This window comes from Molossus molossus, unplaced genomic scaffold (genome assembly GCF_014108415.1).
Source record: "Molossus molossus isolate mMolMol1 unplaced genomic scaffold, mMolMol1.p scaffold_m16_p_18, whole genome shotgun sequence".
NCBI lineage: Eukaryota > Metazoa > Chordata > Mammalia > Chiroptera > Molossidae > Molossus > Molossus molossus.
Window position 1 is genome coordinate 38,280,273 of NW_023425353.1, and position 20,939 is coordinate 38,301,211.

The 20,939-nt window shown below is 37.6% G+C and overlaps 1 protein-coding gene across 1 annotated transcript in view; it reads right to left on the reverse strand.

Annotated features, from left to right (window-relative positions):
* The window catches only part of NEK11 (NIMA related kinase 11), a 223,150-nt gene that overhangs the window by 104,549 nt on the left and 97,662 nt on the right, over positions 1 to 20,939 (reverse strand). Inside the window, 5 exon segments of the mRNA XM_036266721.1 lie at positions 1,510 to 1,603; positions 3,632 to 3,751; positions 7,076 to 7,161; positions 9,123 to 9,201; positions 9,293 to 9,442. Coding sequence (XP_036122614.1) covers positions 1,510 to 1,603; positions 3,632 to 3,751; positions 7,076 to 7,161; positions 9,123 to 9,201; positions 9,293 to 9,442 — 529 coding nt within the window.

Here is a 20,939-nt window from a genome sequence, read left to right on the forward strand (position 1 = left end):
ATCGAGACCCTTCTCCAGGCAGGCATCCAGCACTGCTGCTGACCCTACACCCCTCCAGCCAGCAATGTCTTCATTCAGCAGGTTTCCCATCTCCCATATCTCTGAGGCCTGCAACAGATCCCATAGCTGGCTTCACTTAATGAAGTAGGAGATGGGTAGAAAAGTGGGGGGTTGGGGGGGATTGACACATATCACCAACATCCCCACACTCTCTGCAAGAGTCCAACAGAGGGAGACTCTTAAGGTCAGAAAAGGCTGGGCCCCCATGTCTGGTCCAACTTTGGTTTTCAGAACTCTAAAGCACTCACAACCACTAAATGATTGAGAAAGGTGAATAACCTCTCAGGGGGAGTCACAAAACAAGTGTCCTCAGCTGCACCTGGCTGAGAGTGCGTGCGCTCTGTGGACAGCTCCTGCACACGCCAGGATTTGGAGCCCTCTGAGTACTGAGTTACAGCAGAATGAGCATCCTCAGACTTCAGGGATCTTCCCCACAACCTCAGAGGGCTTGGTTCTTTCTGCTGGTGGAAGGAATCTCTCTCAGATGCAGGGATCTCCAATGAATGAACAAACAGAATTTGAGAAAAGAAAAATGACTTCTTTCCAAGATGCTTTTACCAGAAGAGCAAGGGGTTACTGTCGATGTCTGTTGTGCAAATATGACCCTGAAGAAAGACTACCTGAAGTATCAGAGCCTACACCAAGGCCTATTTTTAACCATTAAAGAAAATAGTATTTGCTATCCAGGGTCTTGGGATGCAGAGGACATGGATTGGGGGTTCATTTCATGTGAATCTGCAACCCTATTTATTATTGGATATCTATGGTAATTCTTCAAAGTTTGAATGGGATTATTAACACAAAGCATTTTATAGATGAGAGACAAAATAAAAAGGGAAAGAATAAAAACTAAGTAAACAAGAGAACAACGGATTATGGAGATAAAACAACAATAGCATGACTTAAATTCAAAATTAGATATACACATATTTGTTCTGCAAGGTCATAATTTTAACTCATCAGTTGTTCATTCAGCACTATTGTATACAGTAGGCACTCAATATTTGTTGGATAAATCAATTGCTCCATTTCTTTTTTTTTTTTTTATTTAATTTTTAATCTTATTTTATCCTTACCAGAGGACATTTTTGCATTTATCTTCACACATCGAGTGATTGCCACCCACACGACCCCAACTGGGGCTGGAGACAACTGCAACCAAGGTACGTGCCCTTAGCGGGAACCGAACCCAGGACCCTGGTCTGCAGGCCGAAACTCTAACTGCTGAGCCAAACCAGCCAGGGCCAATTGCTCCATTTCTAAGCACAAGTGCTTTGAATCAGTGTTGTCCTAACTGTCTAAAATGAATCCCAGTATATCCTCCCTGGAATTGGGCAAAGTAGGTCTGGATGCTTTTTTTCCTACCTATCCCTCTTCCTACCCAACTGGCCACATGATTCTAAAAAATCTGAAAAGGTTTTATGTAAAATATAAAATAAGAGTACTTACATGGAGTACATCAACAGTTAGCTGCTGAAAATTCCGATATCTCAATTCTTGCATTCGTCTGTTATTTTCTTCATATTTTTCTTCCACAAGCTTTCTGAAAATTTAAAGTAAACAAAGAAAAATAGCCACAATTTGCTAAAACCACACCCATATTATAGGTAAGTGTGATCGCTGCTTCAACAGACAAACTGGGGTGTTGGAAAGCCAGGCTAATGGACCTTCCTCTCATGAAGATGTGTGTACAGGGCAACCCCCTTCGATACTCCTTTAAAGCACACACAAGGATCCTTCAGAACTTCTAAAACACAGGAGACAGGACTGACCCTTGTGTGCTCTCTGACTGTAATGACGGGTGTGTGACCCTGATGCCCAGAAGACTGCCTAGCACATATTAATAACTCGATAACTGCTTTCAGAATGAAATAAAAACACAAATAAGAAAATGGAGCAACATTTCAAATAATGTATGAAAAATCACTGTGGAGGGGAATTGTTCTCAGACACATTTTCTTTGTTTTCTCTACTACAGGAGAGTTGAACTTAATAGATCTGTTACTAAACTGGAAGACTGATTTGAGTTCTTGTGATTACTTGTGTGCTAATTTATATTTAGATTTTTTTGAAAAGTTACTGAACATCCCTGTGATCAAATTTTCTTGTCTATAAAATGAGTACATTATAACACTTTGGACAACAGAGCCATTTTCTAGCTAAAACATATGACCGCTCTCGAATGCCAGGAAAAATATTAAATGTCACGTAAAAGATATAAATTTCTTTTATGTATAAAAAACAGTTTTAATATGAAAAAATAATTTGTAATATGGATGTAATTAAATAGCCCCTTTAATCTATTCCTATTAGAGATGTAATTTTCCTTTTACCCTCAACCAAAGACATGAATTATGATGACCTGAATATATTGCCATTTCTGAAGTATCAGAAACAGATTTGAGACAGTGAGTTGATACAAGAGTGCAACAATTTATGTGAATATATTTTCTCAGTAAAACTCACACTCAGTGGTACAGTAGTTTGCAGAAACCAACTTGTACTGGCTCCTAAGAGCAGACTGTATACATATCTTCCCAAATGAACAGTCAATGATAATCATATTGGTAGCTTGAAATTGGCCATAATGAGAGTCTTTACACCACAGAAATCAGCGAACAAATTAGCAGTCACTCCCCTATCCCCACTTACCTCACAACCACAGGGGTGCTTGTTAAACACTGACCAGTACACTACCACCCATAGACACTTTGAAGGAAGTTGTTTTCCACATTCATTAAAGAAAACATGTCTTAAGGGAAAAATAATCTCACAAATTCTTACATGGTTCATTATGATATTCGTTGTAAGTACAAGGATACACCTAAATAATTTTTCAGATACTTTGACAAGGTCTTAAAATGAACAGATTTTAGTTTCAGATCTTTTCTGTCTTCCCAGTTCTTGCTTGGGGCTTCTAAGCTACCAAAAAGTTGGCAGAAGAAGAGAGAAGAAAAATTAGGAAATCGAATAACCCACCAACTGAGAAATCTTCTTTGAGAAAGTGGATTCCCCTTTTCCGTGTAAGTACTCTACTTACTAGTGATCTTTCCCGCCAGCAGTATTGCCCTGAGCATACATTTCGAAGGGCTTCCTTGACAGAAGAGAGCAGTTTCTAAACCACTTCCGCAGGCCAATAATTTCCTGCCAGTACTTTCTTCTCCCTACAGGTGGGCCAGGCCTTCTGGCAGAGGAGATACAGCGAACTGCTAGGGAATGAGGACCAGACCTGAAGGCGTCTTCTCACCCTCTCACTGGGCTATGTACAGAAAGTGTCAGCTACAATGAGGCTTCGTTTGGAGGCCGATGATATTATCACTAGTAACTTCCCTGGTATTCAATCTTTCTTTTCACACAAGACTAAGAGCCTAATATTATTAATAAGGCCTGGCATCCAATCACCATCTGTGGCTTAATAACCATCATTTGAAGGAATGCGTGAATAAAGAGATTACTTGTATAATGAGTGCATGCGTTTAGTTTTCCTGTTTGGGCTTTTCTCTTCTTCAGTCAATTCCTTCAGCGCCCTGGGAATGGCTGAAGGGCTGGGTGCCCTAGGAGGGCCGCTTACTTCAGCTTGCTGGCCTCCTCGTCAGCTGCCTGGAGCTTCCTCAGCCGCATCCGTTCTCTCGGTGTCATTTTCTGCACTTCGGAGAGCGCCCGCAGGGTCTGCAGGTGGGTCTGCTTCTGCCTGGAGGAACAGATTCCCCGCACAGAACACATTCTAAACATGCTCAGAAAAATTAAACAAATATTTTACAGAAGGATCATTACACTACTGAGAAGGGAAAAGCATCTCAAGACAGGCCAGGCAAAAACTAATCAAGTCTGGGTAGGTAATGAGCCAACCAGGACTGTGGTTAATTGGCAATATTTTTTCAAATTAGATTTTTGTTTAAAAGCAAATTATGTACTTTCTGAATTTCTGCTCATTTCATTGCCTATGACTGGTTTTCATAATGTAAGAAAAATTAGGATCTTGGCCACTAAGAAATAAATAGACAGGCAGACTAATTCGACCATGTGGCTAGAACAGTCTTTGGAAATAGGCAAGGGTTGACTCCCATGTGCACCCTCATTCATTAGACCTGTAGCCGTGGGCAAGTTACTGAACTTCTCTGAACCCCAGTTTTCCCATCTATAAAGAACGGGTTATAGAGAATATTCTATGAGAGAATGTATATACAATGTCTGACATAAAAAGAATCCAAAATGATGGCATTATAATAGCTAAATATTATTGAATATGTCTTATATTATAGGCTTAATACAGTAGGGATTTTCATGGCAGCATGGCATAGTGGTTAACTGTAAGGATTAATAAGATTCTCTGAGTTCAATAACAGTCTGAGGAATACGGTAGACCCAGAAACATGGAAGTAGGGCACAGACTGACATCCCTCAGAAGAGGGGGTCGGGGGGGTGGGAAGAGATAAACCACAGAACTTACATGCATGACCAATGGACATGGACAACTAAGCCGGGGATGGGGCAGGGGTGGGGTGGGGAGGGGGGGTGCCAATGGGGTAAAAAAGGTAAAATATCTGTAACAAAAACATAAATAAAAAATTAAAAAAAAAAAAAGATTCTCTGAGTTCAAATCCTATATGCCTTTGGGCAAGTTACTTACATTTTTATGATCATTCAAAAAAATAATAGTAGCCGCCCTGGGTTTGACCCAGCAGTACAGCATCAGCCCCCAGACCAATGAGTCCCAGGTTTGATTTTGGCCAAGGGCACATACCTCGTTTGCTGTTCATTCCCAACCCTGGTTGGGGTCATGCGGGAGGCAACCGGTCGATGTGTCCCTGTCGTGTTGATGTTCCTCTCTCTCTCCCTGTTTCTCCCTCTCTCTCTGCCTGAAGATAAATGGAAAAATATTCTTGGGTGAGGATTGAAAAAATAAAATAAGATAATAGTACCTACTTCATAGGGTTGTTTTGAGTTTAAATAAGTGAATTCAGCCCTGGCCGGTTTGGCTCAGCGGTTAGAGCGTCGGCCTGCGGTCCAGAGAGACCTGGGTTGGGTTCCCACTAAGGGCATGTACCTCGGTTGTCCCTGGCCCTTGTCGGTCGTGCGGGTGGCAGCCACTCGATGTGTCCCTTCACGTCGATGTTTCTCTCTCTCTCTCTGTTCCTCTTTCTCCGTCCCACTCTACCTGAACAAAAAATGGAAAAATGTCCTCGGGTGAGGATAAAAATAAAATAAAATAAAAAAATAGGTGAATTCATGTAAGGTGCCAAGCATACGGTCATTGCCCCGAAAATGTTAGCCAATATAATCAAGAGCTTTTTTCTTTAAAGAAATGTGCTTACACTAATCATGTGTTGAAAGGTCTACAGCCACATTCTCAGTGACATTTGTTTCTGTGCCTGACTTGGTTAGGGCCCAATACTACAGAACGCAGTAAGAAAGCAATAAGAAAACTGTAGTGACCATTGTAGGCAGGTCTCATCCCTCCAGCATACCATCCAGACCACAGCCTCCAGGGGACGTGCAATTTTCAGGAATAAACATTCCTCGTTTTGTAAGACCAAATAGCTCTCCTTAAAGCACAGTCATAGATCTTAAAAATAACCGTGACGATTTCACGTCAATATTTCATAATGTGAAATACCATCCAAACAACTGAATTCTAGCACACTTTAATTGTAAGCAACATTTCATAATTACAGTGCAAAATGATAACTAAAATTAGTGCAGTATTTTATTTTATTATTATTTTTTAATCCTCACCCGAGGATATTTTTCTATTTATCTTTAGATAGAGTGGGAGGGAGGGTGAGAGGAAGAAACATCGATGTGAGAAAGACACATCGACTGGCTGCCTCCTGCACGACCCCGACCAGGGCCGGAGACTAACCACAATCAAGGTATGTACCCTTGTCTGGAATTGAGCCTGCGACTCATTGGTCCCCAGGCCGACACTCTAACCACTGAGAAAACCAGCCAGGGCTTAGTCCAGTATTTTAAAAATAAGTTATCTACTACTCTCACATCTCCAATTAATAAAACAAAATAAAATTAGAATGTCTAGGCTTTCATGAAAGAATAGGTAGTAACCCATGAAAACAAGGTTACAGGAGTGTGCCTAAAAAATGTATTCCCCTGAAGTGCAGTCCACTTTAACTGCATGCATTAAACAAAGACTAAATATCTTTGATGGACCAGTGTCCTCATTTTGAATGTGAAGATGGAAAACAAATGATATAGTTGACAAACCACTGGACTGGGTATTAGAGAAACACTTTTGTGCTCTTTGGCCCTGAGGGCTGCTGTTCTCCCCCACTGCCTTGCACAGCTCTGCGCGGGGACTGCCATTCTCGTTGGATCTTTAAAAATTAAAGAGTTCCTTTAGCAAAATGATAAATTTGGACTTTATAATCAGCGCCCCCTGGAGTTGTGCAGTACACAGTCTGCACAGCTGTACATGGCTGTTGGCAGTAACCTAGCATTCTGGGCTCTTATAAGTCATAACACAGAGAATTTGATGAGGTAGAGGACAGAAGTTAGGCCAGAAAATAATTATGGTCCTATTGAAACACACATTCTCTAGTTCTTAGATATATCTCTAGAAATAGAGACTATCTCGAGAATTTTGGCTTATTCTCAACTATCCCAAGACTCCACGGTGTTATCTTTTCAATAGATATTCAGACAGTTCCTGTTAAACAAACAGGTGAAACCCATTTATGCTTAATATGGAGGTGTATTAGCATGTACATCACTAAAGATTTGAGCTATTAATTCCTCTACATACTTACAAGGCAACTGCAGAGCTGCCCTGCAGATCTGTAAGCGTGCAGTGGTTTAAACTTGTATTTTGTCAATCTGCTCCCACCTGGGACAAAGAGCTTTGGAACACCAAGTTGCCGAAGCTCCTAAATTTCTTGGCAAGACTTAAGTGAATTTGAGGGTACTCCATGCAGTCAGCTTAGCACTAATCGACTTTTAAAGACAAATGCATTTAATATTTATGCTCAGCGGGCTTATTAAAAACAAAGTAATTACTTACATGGCATCAATTATTTGAGCAGCTTCCTTCTGACAATTTAAATTCTTATCTTCTGGACTCATTTCTGAATGCCTACACATCAGGTGCTGAAAAAAAAGAACAACCTTGACACACCAAAGACTCCTCTTCGGGGATGGAAGGGCATAAAACTGCCAGGTGCCCTTTCTAATTTGCACTGTTACTGACCATAGCTGGGAGCTTTTTTTCCTTCTATAAAGGGTTATAAAACATTACGTCGTCACGTATGCAACCGGATTCTGAGAAGTAGGGGTCCTGCCTACCTCTCCAAGCTGGTCTTGCACTGCCTGTTCTCTCCCCCCTGCTGCGCGGCAAGGGCAGGCCTCCGGCTCGAGAACACGCCTCTCTCCACCTCGGGCTCTGTGCTGGACAACGCCCACACTCCCAGAGCCGGCACCCATCTAGGAGCAAAACTTAAGGGGCACCAAAGAACCCAGTAACCAAGGTAAAGAATATTTTAATGTGAGACTTAAAACACACACACACACACACACACACAAAACCAAAATTAATGCCCCTAAGCCATGAAGAACACAATATCAAAAATTTAATTAAAGACAGGATCCAACCGTGAATTTGCACCATTCCACCCCACTTGCCTTATCCTAATCCTAGCCCAGTTGGATACTATCCTGAAACTTTTGATATTTCATTACCATGGATATTTAGCATTCATTTAGATTTTTAAAGATTGCATTAAAATATTATTTATCTTGACCACTGAGTCTTTGGTGTCCTCTTCGCCTGCCTCACCTTAGTCCCAGAAGATCCCCATGGATCCCTTTTGACTATTTTTTGTAAGCTCACAGCCTCTTAAGTGTGGTTTCGTCCAATGGGCAGCACTTGTGCCTCTTTTCAAGCCGATGGCCCTCGGGCTAGAGAAGCCAGCTGTGCCTACACAGAGGGAGAGCTGGAAGCACCAAGGAACTTCACCTCCTCCCCTCTCCTGGCCCGCCTGCCCCACTTCCTGGGGCTTCCCTGGCAGCACATTCTTGCATAAGGACCCTCTCCTCTATGTCTCCCTCTCAGGAACATGACCTGATTCAGGGCACCCTCAGGCTCTTTACATGGCTGTCTGCTTCTCATATGTCACTGGAGTCAAAATGTCACCTACTCCTTCTTTGATCAGCAACCCCCCTCCCCCCCACACTTATTTTACAGCATCTTATTTGCTTTCTTCCTGGTGCTTGTGAGAATTTATCATTATTTTATTTGGTTACTTTTCCTTGGTTATTGGGTTCTCTCACTAGCAGCCAAGCTTCCAAATGACAGGAGCCATATCTGTCCCTTTCTCTCTGCACCACCAGTGTCCCCCACGGTCCCCCACTCAACTAGTGAACGCACATCGAGTCAGCATCCAGTTTCCTGTGGACGGAGAGCTGGACGCTGACGACAAGGTGTGCACACTCTACAGGTGGAAGGATGCTTTGGACTTGAATTAAAGATATTCAGAAAATTCAAGAAAATTTGCCTGAGGAGTTTATATTGTAAAAGCCTAATAAGTTTAAAAAACAAGACCAAAAACCCTCCTGAGAGGTATCATATGTTTTTTTCTTATCCCTGGAGGCAAATTCTCTACATCCAACTTCCTAATTTACAGGAAAACAAAATAAACTCACCTAATCAATACAAAGTATCATTGAGATATATAATAAAGAAGTAGAATAATAAAGGCTCTGAAAATCCCAGATTTCATTATTAGTAGTATCACATTATTGGCCTAGCAGGGATATATTTACAAAGTGTTGAGGTATGTAAGATCTGTAAACCAAGAGCCCTAATGCTGGATGTTGAGTTTAGGCAGAAAATCACAATCCTACTATCTGGGTCACCAGGAAACCAGAGTTCACATACTTTCTTATACAAAGAAATTGTCCTGACTAATAATATCCCTCAGCTTTAAAAAAAATCTGTGTCTCCTTTCTAACTGATTCTTAATGTATCTTATTCCCACAGCATATCTTCAAGTCCTAGGACATACACAGAGGCTAATTAATATGTTTCCCAGTATCCCCTTCATTTTAAATACCTGTAGTTGTTCATCAATGTAAGGGATTTTTAAAATTTCTAAAGCAGATGGTCTCAGTGAAGGATTCTTGTTCAACATGCTGTAATGTTTAAAAAGAAAATAATTTTCAGATGAACTAAAATATAAGTACAATTTAAAATAGTTTCAGTGGCAGCACATTATCTCCATACCGTTCCATGATGGCATTCAGCTCTCTCGGATATCTCCTAGGGAGAGAAGGAGTGTCGCCTTCAACAATTTTTAAAACAACGGACAAGAAATTGGAGCCAGCAAAAGCATGATTCATGCAGCACATCTCATATAAAATGCATGCCAGAGACCTGAAGACAAAGTCAAAGAATTTAAACATGGAGCAAATGTTCTCTTAAACACTTTTTTCTTTCAAATTTGATCATCATACAAAACCTCAGATGTGGTTGGGCACTGGTTGTGACACACTAACAGATACTTCAGTTGTTCATTTAAAAGACTCAGTTCCATAACGTTCTGTTCCATTTAAATACATACCTACTAAAAACAAAAACAAAACAAACAAAACAAAACAAAACAAAAAAACAAGGAAAAGGTGAAAGAAGAGAGCACAACATCACATCTAAGTCTGAATGGCCACTCTTTGTCAAAAAAGAGCAGACAAACCAATAGATATATGCCTGCACATAGTAGGGACCAAATAAATAATTGATCAATGTAGTAAGGAATTTCTGAATTAACCTCTATAAAGGAAAAATAAAATGCAGCTAAATATCATCTTCCTAAGGCAGTTTTGGTAATGTTACATATGCAAAATAAAATTTTAATTTATCAGCCTAACCTTCCCTCTAATGTGTATCCGAGCATTTTGAAAAGGAAACTCATTCTTTATTAGTTTTTTAATAGAATCCATTTAAAGTAGGGTGGAAGAGCAGCTACTTGCAGCTCACAGGAAAATGGAGAATTCTTCCTTCGGGGTATAAAACAGAATATTAAAATTCTAGATCAGTCCAACACTGATTTGGATTAACCATGCAAATCGGTAACTCCTAAACCAACAGAATAATCTTTCAAATGATTCTATGTCATTAAGAAACTAAGGGGAAATTCCTGCCTGAACTTAATGTTAAGAAAGAACTATACTTCTCCTGAATAATGTATTACTCTAAATCTTTTGAATTATGTAGCTGGCCAGGTCTCCCTTTTCATGTTACTTGCTCAAAAGATCAGAAATAAATTTACGATTGACCTTATGTAAGTTGTGCTTTATGTAACTTTTAACATTGTCCTACTTTCTCATAAAAGGCAGTGTATGTATAAATAAATACATACATGAAAACCACCATTTTAACCATTTTATGAGTATTCGTGAAAAGGTGCATTTGTAAGAGAATATACACTGAAAATGTTTCTATTCCCGTAAATAATAATACATTTTATTTACTATTATCTGGAAACTAAAAATTTCCAACTGATTAACACTTTACATGTTACAAAGCACTTCCATATATACCTCAACAGAGCCTCATAATTTCACAGTGATTTCCCATTTTATACATGAGGAAACTGGCTCAGGAAACTTAAATCACTTGTCAACTTCATAAGACATTTTACTTTCCAAATTCTGGACTATTTCCATTACAGAATGCTACAATAATGGGGGATGTTAGAAGAAATCACATGATACTGACTAGAACACCAAGATCAATGTAAAAATTATAAAATATGAACATTATTTGAAGCTTAATACATTTTGCATTCATCTGTAAGACTGTTAAATGGTATCTGGTATAGTAGCACTTATTTAGATTTCTATACTCCCCAAAAATTCCTTCAGTAAAGATATGTTTAGACAAACAAAAACAGAGAATTCATTGCCAACAGGACAGCACTAAAAATATCCTAAAAGAGAGTGCTCTCAAGGGAAGAAAAATGGTCTGAGAGACACACAGAATAAAGAAGGAATGAAAACCACTAGAAAAAGTAATTCTGTGGATATGTATAGGTCAAGATTAACTCTATAAAACAATATTAATAATATATTGAGGGATTTAGAATAAAATTTCATTGAAAAATAATACAAAAACATGAGTTAAAAAAACAAAACAAAACTCATAAGCCTAGCCAGAGTGGCTCAGATGTTTGAGTGTCATCCACTGAAAGGTTGCCAGTTTGATTCCAGGTCAGAGCACATACCTAAGTTGAAGGTTTAATGCCTAGTCAGGGCACATATGAAAGGCAACTGATCGATGTTTTGCTCTCACATGGATGTTTCTCTCTCTCTCTCACTCTCTCGCTATATCACTCTCTCTCTCTCTAAACATGTCTTTGGATGAGGATTAAAAATAAATAACATAAATGGAGTTAACATATTTTAAGGTCCAGTATTACTGGGAAAGTGGTAAAATTAAGAACTTTTACTAAACTGTAAAAAGTCAAGAATGTGAAATAAAACAGAGATGGCAGTGGAGTGAATGGAAGCTACACAGACCGTCTCCCAGAACCAAACTGGAATTACAACTAAAATAAAGACAAAACATAAAAAAAAAACACAAAAAACAAAAAACTGAAGAGCAAGTGGAAGAGAGACAGCATAACCAGGGACACAGAGAGGACACCAAATCAAGCCTGGTAGAAACTGTGGAGATGCATGGGGGGGGTGGATTGGGAGCCCAAGGACAGCAACAAGGGTTGTATTTGCAGTGTGCACTTCCCACTGAGAAAGTGAAAGTTTTAAAAAGCATCAAATCAGCTACCACCACACACCTTGGGCTCCAGCAGAGTGAGGGTGGACTGAACTGGAACTGTGTGGAGAGAGTCCAGGGCCCCTGGCTTAGGAGAGAGCTGAGAGCTGGATGGGAGGTCCCCAGGAGTCTTGTACTGAATCACTCCCTCACAGGACAGTAGTCATATTACTCAAAGAGCCCCTTCCCAGAGCCCGGAAGTAACAGCCCCTCCCACAGGAATACAACACCACCAGGCCAGGCCAATTAAATGCAAATTGGGGCTTATTAACATCTAAAGTCTGATAGCCAGAAAGTGCCCCACCCACTGGAAATCCTCTTACAGCTGAGGAACTTTTCATTTGGCTGCAGGCTACCAATCCAGGCTCATCAAATAAATGAGACTAATAGCCTCCAAGCAAAAAGGCAGAGGATAACTGAACCTTTCCTTTGCTTGCAAATCTACCCAGGAAAGTAGGATTTGACAGTGCATTCTCCAACACTCATCAAAACCCAGTAAAGGGAGCCACAACCAGCAGAATACCAATGCCCACAGGAAAAATTTGGCAGGTTCCAAAACCCACTGAAATAGCCAAAACAGCAAAACAAAGAAACAAATCCCAAATGAGAGAAGACAATAATTCTGTAGAAGAAGAAATAAACTATATAAAATTAAGCAAGATATCAGAGGGAGAGTTCAGAGTAACAATCATGAGGAAGCTCAACAGCATGAGTAAAGAGCTCAACAACATGAGTAAAGATATAGAAACATTGAAAACAACCAATTGGAAATAATGATATAACAGAAATAAAGAACACATTGGAAGGAAAAACAAACAGAGTAGAGGAAGCCAAGGACCAGATAAGTGAATTAGAAGACAAGGTAGAAAAAAAATCACCCAGTCAAAAAACCAAAAAGAAAAAACAATTAAAAAACAAGAAGACAGCCTAAGAGAACTGTAGGACAATATGAAACATAACAACATCTGCATCATAGGTGTGCCAGAAGAAGAAAATGAGCGAGGGTTACAGAATATATTGGAAAAAAATAGTGGTAGAAAACTTCCCTAGCCTGGTGAAGGAAAAAGGCATACAAGTCCAAGAAGCATAGAGAGCCCCAAATAAGAAGAACCCAAACAGGCCCACACCAAGACACATAATAATTAAAATGCCAAAAATTAAAGACAAAGAGAGAATCCTAAAGGCATCAAGAGATAAGCAACAGGTTACCTACAAAGGAACCCCATAAGGCTATCAGCTGACTTCTCAACAGAAACACCACAGGATAGAGGAGAATGGCATGAAATAATCAATGTAATGAAAAACAAGGATTTGAACCCAAAACTACTCTATCTAGCAAGGCTACCATTCAAAGTAGAAGGTGACATAAAGAGCTTCCCAGACAAAAAAAAAAGGCTAAGGGAATATATTCGCACCAAACCATAACTCCAAGAAATGTTAAAAAGACAGCTGTAATACGCAGAAGAAATAGGAAGAGAAACATAACCATAATAAACAAATATGATAATAAATAAGTACATATCAATAATAACTTTATTTTTTTATTTTTTTATTTTTTTATTTTTTTAATCCTCACCCGAGGATATTTTTCCATTTTTTGTACAGATAGAGTGGGAGGGAGGGAGAGAGAGAGAGAGAAACATCGACGTGAAGGGACACATCGAGTCATATCAATAATAACTTTAAAAGTAAAAGGATTAAATGCTCTCATCAATAGACGTAGCATAGCTGAATAGATGAGAAAGCATGACATATATATATTGTTTACAAGAGACCCACCTCACACACAAAAAGATTCACATAGGTTGAAAGTGAAGAGATGAAAAAGAATCTTACAAGCAAATGGAAAGGAAAAAAAGCTGGGTAGCAATACTCATATCCAATAAAATAAACTTCAAAATGAAGGCTATAACTAGAGACAAGGAAGGCCACTACATAATATCAAAAGAATCTATCGAACAAGAGGATATAATCTTAGTAAACATGTATGCACCTAACATAGGAACACCAAAATATATTTTTAAAACTTCTGGAGGACTTCAAAGGAGAAATCGACAGCAATACAATCATAGCAAGGGACTGACTTTAACACTGCTCTGACATCACTGGATAGATCCTCTAGACAAAAAATTAACAAGGATACAGAGACTCTAAATGATGCACTAGATCAAATGGATTTAATAAATAGCTATAGAGAATTACACCCCAAAACTGCAGAATTCACATTCTTCTCAAGTGCACATGGGACATTCTTAAAGAGAGATCACATGTTAGGACACAAACTAAGTCTATACTAGTTCAATAAGATTAAAATCATATCAAGCATCTTATCAGATCACAATGGCATGAAACTAGAAATCAATTACAACAAAAACAGGCAGAAACATTTAAACATATGGAAGCTAAATAGCAAGTTATTAAACAATGAATGGGTTACCAAGGGGATCAAGGAAAAAATTAAAAACTTCCTGGAAACCAATGAAAATGAAAACATGACAACATAAAATCTATGGGATGCAGTGAAAGCAGTCCAGAGAGGGAAGTTCATAGAAATACAAGCCTACCTCAGGAAATAAGAAACATTTCTAATCCTACAACTTAGAGATCTAGAAAGTAAACAAAAAGAAAAACCCAGAGCAAATAAACAAAAAGATAGTAAAGGTCAGAGCAGAAATGAACGACATAGAAACTAAAAAAAAAAAAAAAAAAAATTCAAAAGTCAGTGAAACAAAGATCTGGTTCTTTGAAAATATAAACAAGATTGATGGACCCTTAGCCAGACTCACCAAGAAACAAAAAGAGAAGACCCAAATAAATAAAATCAGAAACAAAAGAGGAGAAGTAACAACTGACACCACAAAAATACAAAGGATCATTAAAAAATACTATGAACAATTATACACCAACAAATTGGACAACCTAGGTGAAATGGACAAATTTCTAGGAACACACAGTCTCCCAAAACTGAACCAGGAAGAGTCAGAAAACTTGAACAAACCAGTAACAACTAAGGATATTGAAGATGTAATCAATACACTCCTCACAAACAAAAGCCCAGGCCCCCAACGGCTTCACCAGGGAGTTTTACTGAACATTCAAAGAAGATCTAACACCCATTCTCCTGAAACTATTCTAAGAAATCCAAGAAGAAGGAAGACTTCCAAACTTATTTTATGAGGCCAGCATAATTCTAATTCTAAAACCAGATAAAACACTACAAAGAAAGAAAACTACAGGCCAACATCCCTGATGAACACAGATGCCAAAATCCTTAACAAAATATTAGCAAATTGAATCCAGCAATACATCGAAAAAATTATTCACCATGACCAAGTGGGATTCATCCCAGGCATGCAAGGCTGGTAAATATTCGCAAATCAATAAATAATAAATGTGATACATCACATAAACAAAATGAAAGATAAAAATCATATGATCATATCAATAGATGCTAAAAAAAAGTATTCGACAAAATCCAGCACCCATTTCTGATAAAAATACTCTGCAATGCGGGAATAGAAGGATCATATCTCAACATAATAAAGGCCATATGTGAAAAACCTACAACCAACATCATACTCAATGGGCAAAAACAAAAAGCATTTCCCTTAAGAGCAGGAACAAGACAGGGATGCCCACTTTCGCCACTTTTATTTAACATAATACTGAATGTCTTAGCCACAGCAATTAGACAAGAAGGAAAAATAAAAGGGATCCAAATTGGAAAGAAGAAAGTGAAACTGTCATTATTCACAGAAGATATATTATAATTAGAAAACACTAAAGACTCCAGCAAAAATCTACTAGAGCTAATAAATGAATTTGACAAAGTAGCAGGATACCAAATTAACTTCAAGAAATAACATGGCAGCCCAAGCCAGTTTGGCTCAGCGGTTAGAGCATCAACCCACAAACCAGAGAGTCTGGGGTTCAGTTCCCGCTAGGGGCACATACCTCGGTTGCAGTTTGTCCCTGGCCCTAGTTGGGGTCATGTGGATGGCAACCACTCTATGTGTCTCTCTCACATGGATGTTTCTCTCTCTCTCTCTCCCCCCCTCCCTCCCTCCCACTCTATCTGAAGATAAATGCAAAAATGTCCTCGGGTGAGGATAAAAAATAAAATAAAATAAGAAATGCATGGCATTCTTATACACCAATAATGAACTCACAGAAAGAGAAACTAAAAAAACAATTCCATTTACTATTGCCCCCCCAAAAAACTAAGATATGTAGGAATAAACTTAACCAAAGAAGTAAAGAACCTGTTTTCAGAAAACTACAGGACATTGAAAAAAGAAATAGAGGAAAATATTTTAAAAAGTGGAGGCATATACCTTGCTCATGGATTGGAAGAATTAACATTATTAAAATATCCATACTACCCAAAGCAATCTATAGATTCAATGCAATCTCCATTAAAATATCAACGACATATTTCATGTACCTAGACAAATACTCCAAAAATTTATTTGGAACCAAAAAAGACCCTGATTAGCCACAGCAATCTTGAAAAAGAACAAAGTAGGAAGGATCACAATACCGGATATATCAGGTTATACTGCAAAGGCATTGTAATCAAAACAGCCTGGCACTAGCACAAGAACAGGCATGTTGATCAATGGAATGGAACAGAGAATCCAGAAATTGACCCAAGACATTATGCTCAATTAATATTTGACAAAGGTGGCAAGAGCATACAATGGAGTAAAGACAGCCTCTTTAATAAATGATGTTGGGAAAACTGGACAGCCACATGCAAAATAATGAAGCTAGAACACCAACTTACACCATACACATAATAAACTCAAAATGGATAAAAGACTTAAATGTGACTCATGTATCCATAAAAATCCTAGAAGAAAATGTAGGCAACAAAATTTCAGACATCACACGCAGCAGAATTTTCACTGATATAATACCTAAGGCAAGAGAAACAAAGTAAAAAGTAATACATGGGACTATATCAAACTAAAAAGCTTCTGCACATCAAAATGGAAAGGGAATCCACTATATGGGAGAGCATAATTGCCAATGATACAAAAGATAAGTGGCTAATTTCCAAAATATATGGAGTACTTATACAACTCAACCAAAGGAAGACAAAGAATCCAATTTAAAAAAATGGGCAGAGGACCTAAATAGACATCTCTCCAAAAAGGACATACAAATGACCAAAAGACATATGAAAAAATGCTCAACATCACTAATCATCAGAAAGATGCAAATTAAAACAACAATGAGGTATCGCCTCACACCTGTCAGAATGGCCACCATCAACAAATCATCAAACAACAAGTGTTGGCGAGGGTGTGGAGAAAAGGGGACTCTAGTGCACTGCTGGTGGGAATGCAGACTGGTGCAGCCACTATGAGAAACAAAATGGTGTTACCTCAAAAAATTAAAAATTGAACTTCCATTTGACCCAGTGATCCCACTTCTAGGAATATACCCTTAGAAGCCTGAAACGACAACCAGAAAGAATATATGTACCCCTATATTCATAGCAGCACTATTTACAATTGCTGAGACCTGGAAACAGCCTAAGTGTCCATCAATAGATGAGTGGATATAAAAGCTGTGGTACATATACACAATGAAATACTATGTAGCTGTAAGAAAAAAAGATCTCTTATCCTTTAAGATGACATGGAGGGACCTGGAGAGTATTATGTTAAGCAAAATAAGCCAATCAGAGACAGACAAATATCACATGATCTCACTTATTTGTGGAATATAATGAACAATACAAGCTGAAGAACAATATAGACCCAGAGACATAGAAGTAGGATACACACTGACAAACCTCAGAAGTGGGGACAGTGGGGAGGGAAGAGAGATACCACAGAACATATATGCATGTGTGTGTAATCAATGGACATAGACAACAATGCTATGGGCAGGACGGAACAGGAGGAGGGTGTCAATGGGGGAAAAGGAGAAACATCTGTAACAAAATAAATTAATAAAAATTGCAAAAAAAATTATTCATGTTATAACTACTAGGAGTTGTCACCAAAAGAATAGTAAAATAATGTATAACTGACAGGTATATAACTAACAGGTTACTAGAGGGGGGGAAACAAATATAATTTTAAACCAAAGAAAGGAGAGAAAAAGACAAAACAAGTGGTGTATATATGGAAAGAAAATAATAAGATGACAAATAAAAATACAGAGTGATTATATTAAACATAGATGGGCAAGACTTCAATTAATAAGACTATTAAGCTGAGTAAAAAAAATACATGCACTCACAAAACAATCTTAAATATAGAAACACAGAGTTGTTCAGAAAAAGAGATACACCATGCAAATACTTATCAAAATCTTGCAATGTAGCTATACTGGTATCACACAAAATGGACTTAAAGGCAAGAACGACTATTAAAATTAAGATGGCAGATTAATAATATATAATCATTCTAAAACCCAATTAAACGTGTGTGTGTGTGTGTGTGTGTGTGTGTGTGTGTGAAGAAAAAAATTGACAGAATTAAGAGAAAATATAAACAAATTCACAATCATAGTGAAAGACTTTGACATGATTCTTTCAATAGCTGATAGAACAAGCAGACCAAAAAAATCAGTAAGGATACAGAAAATCCAAACACAATGACCAAAAAGTGACATTATTGACAAATTAACATAAATGAATCCCAACAATGACAGAATTCAGATTCTTTTCTTTTCTTTTTTTTTTTTTATCCTCACCCGAGGACATTTTTTGCATTTTTATATTCAGATAGAGCAGGAGGGAGAGACGGGGGAAGAGACAGAGAGAGAAACATCGATGTGAGAGAGACTTCGAGTGGTTGCCACCCATAAGACCCCATTCAGGGCAGGGACAAACTGCAACTGAGGTACATGCCCTTACAGGAACCAAACCCGGGACTCTCATCTGCAGGCCGAGCCAAACTGGCCAGGGCTCAGATTCTTTTCAAAAGGACATGGAGAACTTTCCTAAATTGAGCAAAGTCAGGGTCATAAAGCAAGTTCAACACACTTTAAGGACTGAAAACTTCAGAGTATATTCTCTGACCACAGTGAAATTAAGTTAGACATCAGTAACAGAAAGAGGAAAAAAAAAACTTCCAAAATATCCAGATGCTTGACAAACAACAAACACACATATAAATAATCTCTAGGTAAAATAAAAAATTCCAACAGAAATGATAAAATATTGTTAACTAAATGTTAATAAAGGTACAAAATATTAACATATTGAATACAGCTAAAATAAATTATTATAGCAAAATTGAAAATATTAAATTCATATATTAGCAAAGAAAAAGTCTTTAAACATTAATGATCTAAGTTGAGAAGATAGAAAATTAATAGCAAATCAAACCAAAAATAGTTTAAGGGAAGAAACTTAAAATGTGGATATTAACAAAATAGAAACAAATAGACAATAAAAATAAAATCGTTAAAGATCAATAATTCAATAGACCTCTAGCAAGACTGATCAAGAAAACAAGAAGAAAAAAACAGACAGATTAATAATAACAGGAAAGAAAAGTGTACAGCACTATAGACTCCAACAGTATTAGAAAGCATTAAGATGATATTATAAACATATTTTTCCCCAATAAAATTTGACAAATAATGTGAAATGAATAATCTTTTAAAAATATAACTTACCAAACTGATACAAGAAGAAATTTCAAGTCTGAATAGTTATTCATTTAGTAAATAGGGATAAGTAATTATTTAAAATAATAATTTTAAAGAATTTTTAAAGTTCATCCCGCCACCCCCTCACACACAAGATAAACTCCAGGGCCAGATGGCTTTACTAGCACATTCTTCCGAGCATTTAAGAAATAAAGAATACCAGTCGTAATCAATCTCTTCATTTTCTAAAGTTAGCATAATTTTGATACTAAAATATAAGAAGGCTATTATAGGAAAGAAAAATTATAGACAAACTTTTTTATGAACACAGATTTTAAAAATCCAAATACACATATGCACATATTATAAAGAGAATATGATGATATACTGAAAAGATAATATCATAACCAAGTGGATTTTATTTCAGGAATACAGAGTTGGTTTAGTATTTGAAAATGAATCAATGGAAAGTACCTCATTATGGAAGAGAAAAATTCTATCATCTTGATTAAAGCAGAAAAAAGTGTTTGATGAAATTCAAAACCCATCTGTGTTTTTAAAAAGAAGAAAACTCTTAGCAGACTAGGAATGGAAGAAAACTTCCTTAATTGGGGTTTTAAAGCTATAAAAACATATAGTAAATATTATAATTATTGGTAAAATATTGATAGTTTATACTTCTATTTTAAAATCAAGAACAAGATAAGGATGTTTACTATCACCACTTCTATTGAATATATGTGTGTGTATATATATATGTATACACACACACACATATATATATTAGAAAAGAAGACATTAAAATGTCACTAAGCATTTCTATATGATTATGTACATAAAACGTCATTTCTATAAGTCTACAGCAAACATATTTGAAAATTAAATTAAAAATATTATTTACATTAACATCACAGAATGTCAAATACTTATTAATAAATCCAATGAAAGATGTATAAGACCCTACACTGTAAACCATGATACATTGCTAAGAGGGATAAAAGAAGACCTAAAAAAATGGAGGGAGGTAGAGGGATATAGCTACATTCATAGGTTGGAAGATTCAATATTATGATGTCAATTTTTTCCAGAATGATCTATAGACCTAATGCAAGATCAATCAAAATAGTAGCAGACTTCTTTTGCAGGAATTGACAGGCTGATTCTAAAATTTATATGGAAATGCAAAGGAACAAGAATAGCCAAGGCATCTGAATTTGGAGTTCTTATATAACCAAATAGCAAGATTTATTATAAAGTTATATTACTCTTGAAAGTGTGATATTGGCAAAGAAGAAAAAAATAGACCAATGGCCCTGGCCGGTTTGGCTCAGCGGTTAGAGCGTCGGCCTGCGGTCCTGAGAGACCCGGGTTCAGTTCCCGCTAAGGGCGCGTGCCTCGGTTGCAGTTAGTCCCCGGCCCTGGTCGGTTGTGCGGGTGGCAGCCACTCGAGGTGTTCCTTTCACGTGGATGTTTCTTTCTCTCTCTCTGT